Raw genomic sequence first — 13,170 nt, 5'->3', positions numbered from 1 at the left:
GAATTTAGTTCCTCTTCAACCTATCTCAGGGGTCTTTTTCTATAGAGACAGATAGTAAATATTTTAGGCTTTATAGGCCATACCACTTCTGTCTCAACTGCTCAGCAATGGCTTCATAGCTCAAAAGCAGCCACAGACAATACATAAATGCATTAGTGTGGTTAGGTTCCAATAAAGCTTTATTCATGGACCTTGCAGTTAAATTAACATAATTTTCATGTCACAAAATAGTTTAAATTTGACCACCTTTCAAAACATGTATGATGTAAAAAACACTACTGTATTACTGGCTGTTGGGCTGTTCTAGAGTAGAATTACTATAACACAGACAGATTTGCAATAGTAAATACATATATTTAATATTTAGTAATTTATATCTAATCCTGACCAGAAACATTTTTCAGAGTGTTAGGCATCAAGTTTTTCTGGTTCTTAGTGTTAATGTTAAGAGTCATGTGGCCAAGTGACAAGAACAAGAACTTATGTGTCAGGAGGACCATGGATCTGAATCTTAACCCTGCACTTACTAGCTGTGTTGCCATGGACAAGTTACTGAACCTCTCTGTGCTTCCATGTCTTTCCATGAAAGAAGGTTAATAACCCTTCCCTGACAAGGCTTTTTGTCGTAAATTAGATAATGTATGTAAGTTGCTTGGTAATAAATACCAGTATATTTCCTTCTTTAATCAATAATTTAATAATAATTAGGCAACACCTTTTTAAGGAAAATGAAAACATGCATCGTGTTAAAAGACTCCCCGATGTTTGGTCAGATAATAAATTCTTCTGCATTCAGAATATGTGGCCACTGAAGGCAAACTTTTAGCAACAAAACGTTAGGTATAATTTTATTATTAATGATATGGTTTTGGTGGCATACTGATATGAAATTTTTAATGAATTTTAATGACTTTTTTATGTCGGGTGTTTATAACGCAAACTAAGCATTGGTACATAATCTCTCCCTTTGATAGTAAACTATTTTATTTTTAACTCTATGTTTTAATTGTTGGAATTGGATCATTTCATAAAATTATTATAATAAAAAAGGAAAAAGCAAAAACTAATTTAGTGTCTTTTCAAGATGTTTCCATTAACTTTGAGATTTTCAAAAAGATAATTTTAATTATGCGACTTTTACTAATATGAATGAGTTCATAGTATCACCTTAATATTCTACCATACTACATCTGTTTAAATGTATTACATTATTACTCTAATTTAAAATGTTTCATCACCTTAATCCTGATTATGTAATTACATCTGCAGATTTATACTGGAAACTAATTTTCCTTTCAAATTTTTGTCACTTGTAGAATTATTAAAACATAGATCTATTAATCAAAATAGAATAAATGCAATTATACGTTAGCATGTAGATCAATGATCAACAAACATTTTTTGTAAAGGGTCAGATAGTAAATATTTGGGCTTTGCAGGTCATATGATCTCTATTGTAACTATTAAATTTCACTACAGTTACACAAAAAACAGCCATCGACAAACGTAAATGAATGAGCTTGGCTCTGTTCAGATAAAACATGATCTATGAACACTAAAACTTGAATTTCATAAAATTTTTCACATGTCACAAAATATTCTTCTTTTGACATTTTTCAACTACTTAAAAATGTAAAAGCCATTCAATTCTTAGCTCATGGACTATACAAAAAAATAGCAGATTTGGCACGTAGGATGTAGTTTGCCAACCCCTAGCATAAATATGTCTATATCTATATCATCTATATCTATATCTATATAATATATGCTATACATGAAGTAGACATACTCCATGTGTATGCGTATTCATGCATGTAAATGCTTGCCAATCTTAGGAAAAGTTACTTCCAAATTTAGGAAAGACTCCCATTTGCTTAGTGGTGTCAAGATTCATGGTTAGCTATACCTTATATACAAAAATGTTTAGATCTATTGGGAGTTCTTAGGATAGCATCTAAGACTGAATTTCCACTTTTTCAATTAAAATGTGTCGAGTTCTTATTAGATGCCAGTCTCTGTGCTAGGAAATGGGAACCCAATGACCTATACAACACGATACTGGCCATCAAGAGACCAGAAGTCTAGCAGAGGGGAAAGACAAGAAAATAATGAGTACCTAATGTGTTCAAGGTGATGCACTGTAGAGGGCGGGAAGATTTGATTCTACATGGAGATTAAGAAAATACTTCAAAGAAAGGGTTTGTGGAAACACCAAATCATACTTTCTAATCAGGGTCATGGTGTTTTCTATATTTAATCTCCATATCATAAAAAGGATCTTCCAGAATATTTAATATATAGACAGTTGACTCACATGTAATTGATTTGTTTCTGAATATTATATGTTTATGCAGTAGTGTGGCATTACACTTTTTAGATTTGCTTTTTTGAATGAGAGCCAAAGATTGCTTCATCAAATTATTTTTGTAAATTAAATACGTTATGGATATTTAGGAATGAAAGATACTTGGTGCTTACAGATTTTTGAGTCAATATGTTGATTTAAACAAACATAAATCATAGGCTGTACCAATTATTACAACCAACCAGCAGGCAAAACTTCTTGCTCCCCTGCAGTGTTATAAATTGTATCCTTCCTGATCTAACTCCTCCTGAAATTCTTTGTAGAACCTAAGCTGTCAGCAGTTGCTATGTGTAATTTTGTGGTTCAAAAAGGAGAGTATTTGGAATTACAAACCTACAGTCTTCTAAGTAGACACTAGGTTAAATACATATTTCTGAAGATGAAATATAAAATGGAAATTACTTGGACCACTTTATCTTTCAAGGATTAAGCCTGACATTGCAACATATTAACATGAATGTTAATATGATAATAAAACAGACTTTCTCCAAAATAAAAATACATTAATGTTATCCTTGAGTTCTAAAGATAATCTGAAAGGATGATATGAAATTTGCTTTGAAATTAATGTGTATGAGGATATGGATGAAGGTTGGAGTTTGAAGACATCAGTGATTCTGTAGCCATAGGTGACACACCTGAAAATATCACATACAATTTTGATTTAGTCTGTAGATTACTTTTAAAGGTAAGAAAAATAGAATCCAATCATATCAATATATTAAAATTAATTTGAGCTTTTTAAAAAACGATTTGTCTCTATTAAAACCATCTAAATTGCAAATGGATAACAAGGTGGGGGGCAGACAATTAAAGTATTTCTTGAAGCAATTCCATACAAAGTCCTATGCATCGTTTTTGCACTTCACTTTTTTGGAAATTAACCCTTAATTTGAGGATGTAGAAGAGTAAAATTACAAAACTCATTAACCTAGGATATTAAAATTTGATTGCTGCTTTGCAATCAAAACATTTGTTTTTTAAGTTGAAAACATGATGCTTTTCTCTATGGAAGATTATTGTTTTGATTTTATAGTACATAATGATGTAAAGCACTCCCCTGAAAATAAATTAAAAGTTCTGTTTAACTTATGTTAATTTAAGAAAAATAAAATACAGTTAGAAAAATACATTTGAACATGACTATGAATATACACTGATAATCATTTGAAATGAGGATTATTACAAGTTTTTAAAAATAGTAAGATTCATAAAACTGATTTTTTTTAAAATTGCTGAACATCTTTCCAAAAGTTAATTAAGAAAGGTTTCTGCTACTGGAAAAGTACACAATATATCTAATTTAAAATACAGAAACAAAAGCAAAGCAAAAGAAAATTGAATGTATTTCAAATATATTTGGACTTTTGGTGAACTGAGCTTCAATTTTTCAAGTTTTATCTATAACTACTATAATGTTTACTTTATAGTAGTTACCTGCATTGGAAATATTCAAGTAATTATATAAAGAATGCCCATGTCATTTTTCTACCTCACTTTTCTGTTCCTGAAGAAAACATTATTATTACCTAATACTACTTTCTTTCTTTTAAAATCAAACCAAAATAACTTTGCATCTTACTTGGAACTCAATAAATGTCTATTAATGCTCACCTAATGTGAAAATAATTTATTTTCTGTAGCAGCGTAATGAATTCCCTCCTTTTTTTCTTTTGTTCAACTCTTGCCTGCATATGAGAAATAATTTCACGTTAATGTGTAGCTTTTTTTCCAAATGTTCGCATCCATTTGTTAAATTATTACTTTAAAATCCGTGCATTCTAGTACACTGAACCCATCTTGATATTTATGCTTCTCTTCACATACTTTCTAGGAATGCCTTTTCTCAGCAAAATGAATCTTCTTTGTCTGTCTTTGACTAAATGCAGACCTCTAAAATTTTAATGACAGATGTTTCCAGTATAATGAATACAACCACAAACTCTTTCTTTCCCTTTTCTTCTTTCTCTTTTTGAGCACCTGAAACTTTTAAATTGAAGCGATTTTAATCAACATCAATACTGTGTTTCTGAAATCAAATTTCAAAGTTGGGATCTAAAGTCACAAAATTAATCTTCATGGCCCGCTTCTAGACCAGTTTTGTGAGACACAGCTGCCGCTCTGCTATCTTCTCGCCAATTCACAAGGGAAATATATATTACTATTAGTATTAATAAATGTATTTTACAAGTATTGTTTATAGATTTAGACATATTTAAGTAGGAATTTAGCGACAATTAGAATTTGGAAGTTCCGAGCAGCTTTTTTTGTCTTAGTTTTGCTGAAGCCTTTGGCATAACTGTCAGAAGTAAAATGTGGACATTTCATCGCAGAAAATCTTTAGACCCATCTAGATCACACTTTGGGTCATCTTTGTACAGATTAAAGGAATTCTTGATCAGTTAGTGCTGCATGCGTGGCTCTATGGTTTAGAGTTTGAAACCTGAAACTATACCACCTGGTCTCAAATTCTAGCTCTTACCAGTTCTGTGACAATAGGCAAGTTATTTAACCTCTTTGTGCCTTAGTTTCCTCACCTGACAAATGAAGATGATAATGTTATCATCCTCATATGATTGTCATTAGGAGTAAATGAGTTCTATCTATAAAGCACAGCAAGAGCAGCTGGAATGTATTAAGTACCTTTTAAGTGTATGCTGTTATCCGCTTCCAAACTTGCTACTTCTTGTTGGCTTTCGACATACGTCATGAGGAAGAAATGGAAAACATACTTTATTAGCCTATTCCCAGATTTTGCAGTATTCATTATTAACAAAGTGTGCCTACTTACTCTGTCTAGAAAATAACCCTGTTTTTATCACTCTCTGAGCCTTTGGGAAGAGTCACTATCATGAACATAAGCCACTTTCATATCTGAAAACAGCCTGTTGTGGTGCAGAGATCACGGATTTAGAGCTAAAGACCTGTGTTTGGATCTTAGCTCTATCATCTCCTGCGATGGAACTTACACAAGCTCCTCAGCCCACCCAAACTTTAGTTTCCTAGTATATGAAGTGGATATAGTGGTTCATATCGATCAGAATTGTTTTAATGATTAGGTAAATTTAATTAGTCTAGCACATAGTAAGCTCTCAATAAAAAATGATGTGGTAGTAAATAATTTTGTAGTGGTAAATATAATTAGTGGTCAGCTATAACGATAATATGGGCTACAATATACATATTACTACTAAAAAGTAGTAACCACAATTTATTATTTATCATTATACAAATAATTAGACACTATTCCTTAGGTTATTGTTGCTATTGAAAAATAGGTCAACCTTAAATTTCCCTTTTGCTAGGTAGGAGAAGTAATCCAAGTGTCTTTACTCTCTCTTTCCAACCTTTACAGTTCTCTGAATCTTCCAGCAAATCTTCATGACATTAATGAATGATGGATACTAAATTAATCCCAGAGCTCACTGAGGGAGGGTCCAGTCAATTCTGTTCCTGTGAAAAGAGCATAATCATTAACTGCATGTTTCTGCACCACTTAATTGCTTTTCTAACGGAGTAACCTTACTGACTTGCTTGGTTGGTGGGTAAGCTCTTAGCCCACTATTCTTTTTGCAATATTTATTCATGGTTGACTCTTCTTCAGCTCTCTTCTTTATAGTTTTCTGCTTGCTTCTAAGTTATTTAGTTGTAACATTCAAGGAAACGTAAGAGGTGTTAAGTAGAAAATAATTTAGTTTATTCCCTTGCTGCTGTGATATATGTAGCACAGTGTTACCCACAAAGGGAAAATATGGTGTGACAAAGTGAGAAGAGGCCTTTCCACTGCCCGCCTCCCCTATTCGCTGTATCTAATAATGACAATAATGTGTGCCAGGCTACGTCATTACCAAGTGGGGATTTTGCAAAAATATACCACCTCAAAGTAGAAATAACATATTGAAGAGTTTTCAAAAGATAGACTTATTGCTGTAGAAATCATCTCTTATTTATGCTAATCTCTATAATTCATTAAAAATTGTTCATGCCTTCAACATAAAAAGCCCAACACCTTATGTATAGCTCTTTAGTGTTTTTTAAGAGCAGAAAATTTATTGAGTGCCTCATTTTTCACCCATCACATGAATATACCCATGGTTTCTATATGTGAATATGCCTCCATTATACTCTTATGCAATCATTTAAAAATATATATCATCTTCAGAAGAATTAACATATAAACTAGTATATCTCTTTGTTATGATTCAGATTAAATGTGCTGAAGGCTGATTTATGATTCTTTTTTCTGTCTTTTGACTATAATATCAGAGTGTGATTTAGGTGAGTTAAAAATGCAAATATGTGTACTGCTGTTTCAACTTTTTAAGGTTGCCTACCTTTAAAAGACAAATTCTCGAGAGAACTAGCTTAGCCAGAGGTTTCTTAGATTAAATTCTCTACAAATGCATGTCCATTTAGAAGCTAAATTAACAAAACTCTCTTCATCGACTTCTCAAGTTTTCTCTTGCATGCCCATGGTAGCTAGAAAAACCCCTAGTTGAACAGTCAGTCTTTGATATCCATTTAGAAATAAAACTCACATGTACTTATTCTTCTACGTAGTGTCTCTCCTTGCAGTCAAAACAGAGCCTTTGAACAGCAGTGAAACCACAACCACGACTGGAGATGGAGCGCTTGACACTTTTACTGGGTCAGGTAAAGCCTTAAGCTCGTGAGTTGTTACACACACATTGGGGTACACATAATTCTCCTAGTGAATAAGCGGCATAAACACCAAGCTAGAAATTCGGGTTTTATAAACTTAGCAATAAATTCACTTATTTTGAGAACTGATTGGCATAAAACGATATCTTTTTAGAAATTATATTTGGAATCGTTTTGCTGGATTTTCGGTTGACAGCAAAACAATCCCCTGGCTTTCTTATTAGAAATAAGCAGAGCTGGCTTCCTTCGTAATTATTTTATGCAGTGTTTCATTTAATAATTAGGTTGTAATAGTTGACTTCATTCCTTCAACTCTCTATTTCAAATGACATAAAACTATGCTCTCCCCAACATTTGAGACGTAAAGCTATCCACTTGATTCCTTCTAAATAACCTTGTTTCCTCTCTGGGTTTAAAAAAATCCTCCTGTGTAAGCAGCTGAGTGACAAGCATTAAAGGTTAATGGGCTGCAGGAGAGCACATGCTGGTTGCATTAGAACCCAGCCTCTGAGAGCCCTCCTTTTACTCAAGTGCTTCAAAGAGAACAATAGCATGTCTTTAAACATCAATCCTTTTTAAATATAAATACCTGATAACTCCCAGGTGGGCACAAAGGACACGCATTCAGTTGACTTAAATAATTTTTTTTTTAATGTTACAATATTTTGTTTGGTTTATTATTTGGTGAAATGACTTTTTTTTTTTTTTTTTAATGTGAGGAGCAATGTGTATAGCAGAGGAATGAACAGTCAACCTAGAAAAATATTTGTGATAATTAAGTCTTGGTTCTGTTACTTGATTTTACATTTATCTATGTTCTTATGTACAAGAATTTTATGTGGGTAAGCTTCATGTAAAACGAGTTGAGGTATACCCTTGAGTATAATGTTATTCTAGCATATATTTGATATTTATAGATACAGGAGATCGTTTCATTAGTTCACATTGATGGGGAGCAGTCACCATGTATTCACATAAATAGTAGTACTCCAAACAGAAAGAAATAATAATTCATACACTCGGAACAGAGACTCATACATGTTAATCTATATCCTTTCTAGCAATTCACTTGCCTCCCAGGAGATCAATAGGTACCAACTAACTCGCATTCTTCATTATTCACCATAACCCTTGTAAACTTCCTGCAAAATAAATGGATATGAATGTATTTTTAAGGAAAGGGATGGGATTATTAAGTAATTTCTGACATACTCAAATAGTATACCACAAGTTAATAGAAAGCTTAATGGCAAAATTGTAGAATGTTAGCTCCAGAAGGAATTCCAGAGATCTCTGATACATTTTACAGACAAGAACATTGAGGTACTGAGCCGTTAAAGTGGTCGAGGTCATACAGTGACGACTTCATAGGTGGTCACCATTATATTAATAACTAGTCGATAACAGTATTCTGATCAGTCCAGGAGTCTCTTTCTGTACTATGCTATTGGAAAATATAAAGATGGAAAAACAAATAGCTGTGAACAGTCATCCTGTCTGGAATTAACACATATTTTCTTTACAAATAGTTTCCCAGTTTTCTTTTAAGAATTATCTAGGGCTACACTAGTCAGTAAAGTAGCCACTAACTATATGTGGCTATTTAAGTCTAGATTATTAAAATTTGGTGCAAGTGAAAAAAAAAAAAAAGACTATCTAGTCACATTAGTCACATTTCAAGTGCTTACTAGCTGCATGTGGGATCTTTTAGAGGCTTCCATATTGGACACATCAGTTAGAGAACATTCCCAACACCACGGACCAAGTTCTTTTGGACAACAGTGATCTAGGACAGCCAGTCTCAACAATAGCACTTTTCAAAAACGGGCTATTTTTTAATGTGGGGTAGGTGTCCTCTGCACAGCGAGATGTTTAGCAGCATCCCTGCCATCTACCCCAAGATGACAGTAGCACACTCCAGTTATGACAACCACAAATGTCTCCAGACATTTTAAATGTCCCCCGGCAAGCAAAATTCCTACTCACACTCCTACCTCCTACCTCACGGAGAGTCACTGATATAAGTAAGGGGTCACAATAATGAAAACAAAACAATAAAATTGCTTGGCACAACCCTCTGAGAATCTGATAATATTCTTTAAAATTTTGGTGTAACTAATTATCAGGACATTTTGAAGATAAGCATTTTTTCTTACTTTCATGTACAGAAATGATGGAGTATAATGAGTGGAGGGCTTTGTGTAATGTCTTTTGATTAGTTAAATGGCAATGTATAATACAAGGAACTCGCCCATAGTTTTCCAGAAGTCTTACTGGAGATTAGTCTGCCCTATGTAGGAACCATCTTTACTTTGATCAGCAGAATCTCAACTCTCTTTAGTCAAATATTGTTGTTTTCAGTTATGTGCAGATTTATGTTAGAATAAAATGTGTAAATTTTAGTTAAGCATAAACTTCTCAAGTTTTATGTGAACATGGTAATTTTCTGAGCCAAAGCCTTTATATTCTATATAGAAAATAAACATATAGACATTACTATGAAATGTTAAAGGTTAAGCCTTTATCCTTTTATAGGTACTGTAGTCTAATGATGTCTAGATTCACGTTTTTTTCTGAAATAATTTTGCTCTTTGGCTTATTTAATAAAAGCTGCCATAGTGAATGTTTCTTTTTATTATTTCAAGTCTCTTTGGGAAAACCTTGTGTTTTACAGTCTTCAGAATAACTGATTCGTATAGTCAAAGTCTTCAGTTTGCCAAAGTGAAATTTTATAGAGACAAAGAAACATGGAATTAAGCCTCATTTAACTATATTTCTGGTAAACAGAGTATTCACTATTGTGAATGAATGAATCAAACTGAATTTCCTGTGGAATAACACTATTGCTCTTATATAAAGTACATTTAGTACCCATGGTATGGTAAAAAAAAAAAAAAAAAAAAAAAAAGCCTGTTCTCATTAAGTTGATTTGAAAGTGTTAAACATTCTTTGAGTTTTTAATAAATAAGTAGAAAATTAATGCTTCATTGATCAATGTATTTTCAAATACATATAGCAAATTCACTTAAATTTTGGTTGCTGAAAATATTTAGAACATAATGACTCTAGTCAGATTCAATGATTTTCAAAATTGATTCATAATATTATTGAAAACATCCTTTCTGAAACCTATAATACAGTTTCCGTACTCAGAGCTTACAGGCCAAATAGCATTTTAAATACATTAAAGTCTACATGTTTATGAAGCAATAGATTACAAGGGCACTTGATAGCATTTTGATATAGAAAAATCTCGTGTTTCATAAAATAGTTAGCAACCTAACCCTATTTGTCACTTTTATAATTCTAAAAGTTTAGCTTCAGAATTATTATGAACAACTTAGAAAGGACAGAGTACTTTGAAGTAATGACTGTGATTGATTAAACTAAACTAATTCCAGTGCTGCGTTGTGTACTACTTTAATCTTTTTGAAAAGTGAATGAACAGCAGATGGCCTAATAAAGACACTCTGTGTGCTTGCCCAGTATGGATTGGCTCTGAAGGAACTGCCTCAACACTTTAGAGTCCATATATTTGCGATACATCCGTCATAGTCAATGCAGATTGTTAAAGGAAGGAGAAACTTCCAAACTTTTGGATATATTCCAGTTTAGGGCTGCATGAATGGGTGAAATATTAGTAGGACCCGGTTTTCACCTTCAAGTTCTTTTCAAAAAAGTACTCTCTCATAGTTTAGAATATATTTGTAAATAAGACTGAAGCTGCATTTTGCAATTATGTTTTTATTAATGTGTCGCACCATCACCCATGCTTGCTATGTGTATATTCCAATTATTACTAGAATATTTTGGACTCTGCATTTTTAACTACTCATCTTATTGGTAAAAAGAAAAATAAATGGAAAATGATAGCATTAGACAATTTGTAAATGAAGTTTGGATCGTCGCATTTTTCTTAATTTTTATTGCGTTTTTATTGAAAAGCACTATATTGCCATCATATTTGGAATTTAAAACATAAAGTTTGCAAATTTAAATAAATTACTTTTATATCATGAAAGATTACTTACCTATAATCAAAGATATTTATTCATAATATGTTAATACGTGAGAGCATGCTACTGATTTGAGAAAATAGATGAATGATGGAGGGGAATGATTTGTAAGAAGAATTCATTTCATGCTCTTTGAACAAACTAGAAGCAGTTAGAGTAAAATGTTTAGGCATCTGTTTCTGTTTAGAAAGTGAATGCATTTTCTTTTTAGAAAATGAATGAATTTTTAGAAACATGTCTTTAACATGGTAATTTCTTCAAATTGGTTTTGTATACTATAATGAAATGTATTTATGAAGCAACCGCTTTGCACTGTTTTTTTTTTGTGTGTGTGTGTGTGTCTTACAGTAATAACAAGTAGTGGCTACAGCCCCAGATCAGCTCATCAATATTCCCCACAGCTCTATCCTTCCAAGTAAGTGGTCACTCAATTCTTTCAGAGTTGTTAGAACAATTTTCCAGGGTGATCTTTATTAATCTGCATTCGCACAATATAACAACTTTAAATTGGGATGCATTTATGTATAAATGTATTACAGATACTTGGATAGATTAGTTGGATAGATAGATACATAGCCTGTACAAATCTAGAAATAGAGATACACTCACTTTTGTGTGGACAATTCCCTTAATTCTGGACATGTAGGTACATTGAGGAAAACATCAAGCTCAAACCAGAATACAATGACTTTTTCATGAAAATTCAAAAATGCTAAATAATTTAAAGAAAATGTAAATTGATTACATTATGTTCAAACCTCAACACTTTATAATATGTTCCATCATTACAGTATTTTAATTAGATATCAAGTGCTAATAAATACATTTTTGAAGAGTATGTTCTACTGTTTTTAAAACTAATGCAGTAACCTTATTGAGGACAGGAGTAGAAATTTCAAGTTTGAGTGTATTGGGTGTATATCTGAATTTGGTTGCAATCAGCCAGATGTGTCAAGATTTTGGATTCCTGATTCATACACATTTAAATGTTATTTTCTGCAGCAGCTAAAGTGGCTATTCTTAAGTACAGTCTGGGAATTGAATGTCCATTTGGGAACATTCTATTGAAATGTAGCGTGATACAGGGAATGGCATTCCACAACTTTTCAGGAACCTGTCTCCTTCTTTGTTTGTTTGTTTGTTTTAAGATTTTTAGTTCTTGCGAGAGAATTCTTAAAAGGGCTTTTATTGACTTTTGTAGTCATTGCATAGCATTAGGTCACTCATGGTGACTAGAAATATGCTTACAAGCATATTAATTTACTGGCCTGTGCTCCATTTTCCTCATTTACATATTAATTAGAATACCATTTTGGATATAAACAAGAATTACAGATCTGGAAGAAACTTTAGATATGATATCTAAAGCTTCTCATTTTACCAGTGAGGTGTAGAGACTTGAGTTTAAATTATTTGTCCAAAGTCACTAGACTGGTTTGTAACAGACCCTGGGCTCACGACATCCAGACCCTTGACCTTTCCTATATTGTTAAAGTTATATTGTGGATAAAGAAGAGGATGCTTCCTGGCTATTATAAGGTTTCACTGAATCTAAGCTGTCTGAATTAATATGCAGTCTTTGTTGCCACAGTAATGCTATTTTTCTGATATTTAGGCCCTATCCACACATTCTTTCTACACCAGCAGCTCAAACAATGTCTGCCTATGCAGGCCAGACTCAGTATTCGGGAATGCAGCAGCCAGCTGTCTACACAGCCTACTCACAGACAGGACAGCCCTACAGCCTGCCCACTTACGGTATTTCACGTCTTCTCTCTTCTCCTTCTTTGATTATAAGCAGGTAATCCTGCTGGCTAGTAGTTGTATATTCTAAGTTTTGCAACTCAGAATTAAGACCATTTAGTAATTAAATGGTTTGCACGTGCATTTTCCAAACAGATTTGGGTGTGATGTTGCCAGGCATCAAGACAGAGAGTGGACTTCCGCAAACTCAGTCCCCCTTACAAAGTGGGTGCCTCAGTTACAGCCCAGGGTTCTCCACCCCACAGCCGGGCCAGACACCTTATTCTTACCAGATGCCAGGTAAGTAGCCACACAGGAAACGCGTTATATGAGAATGGATTCTTTGAATGAGACTCCTTGGCTTCAGACTAGGAGTATATCGTC

The 13,170-nt window shown here is 33.1% G+C and overlaps 1 protein-coding gene across 16 annotated transcripts in view; it reads left to right on the top strand.

Annotated features, from left to right (window-relative positions):
* Nucleotides 1-13,170, top strand: part of EYA4 (EYA transcriptional coactivator and phosphatase 4) — a 287,111-nt gene that overhangs the window by 224,392 nt on the left and 49,549 nt on the right. For 13 of the 16 annotated variants that reach the window (XM_019732796.3, XM_019732795.3, XM_019732792.3 and 10 more), the window contains 4 exons: nt 6,926-7,018; nt 11,392-11,458; nt 12,659-12,801; nt 12,943-13,086. In XM_019732796.3, coding sequence (XP_019588355.1) covers nt 6,926-7,018; nt 11,392-11,458; nt 12,659-12,801; nt 12,943-13,086 — 447 coding nt within the window. Of the gene's footprint in view, nt 1-6,925; nt 7,019-11,391; nt 11,459-12,658; nt 12,802-12,942; nt 13,087-13,170 lie in introns of those variants that run through there. The other 3 variants (XM_074333606.2, XM_074333605.2, XM_074333608.2) reach the window with 2 other exon arrangements.

Source organism: Rhinolophus sinicus, chromosome 2, assembly GCF_057876585.1.
Source record: "Rhinolophus sinicus isolate RSI-liver-muscle chromosome 2, RSI-T2T, whole genome shotgun sequence".
Classification (NCBI taxonomy): domain Eukaryota; kingdom Metazoa; phylum Chordata; class Mammalia; order Chiroptera; family Rhinolophidae; genus Rhinolophus; species Rhinolophus sinicus.
Note: the sequence above shows the minus strand (reverse complement) of the source record. Positions and strands in the feature narration are given on the sequence as shown.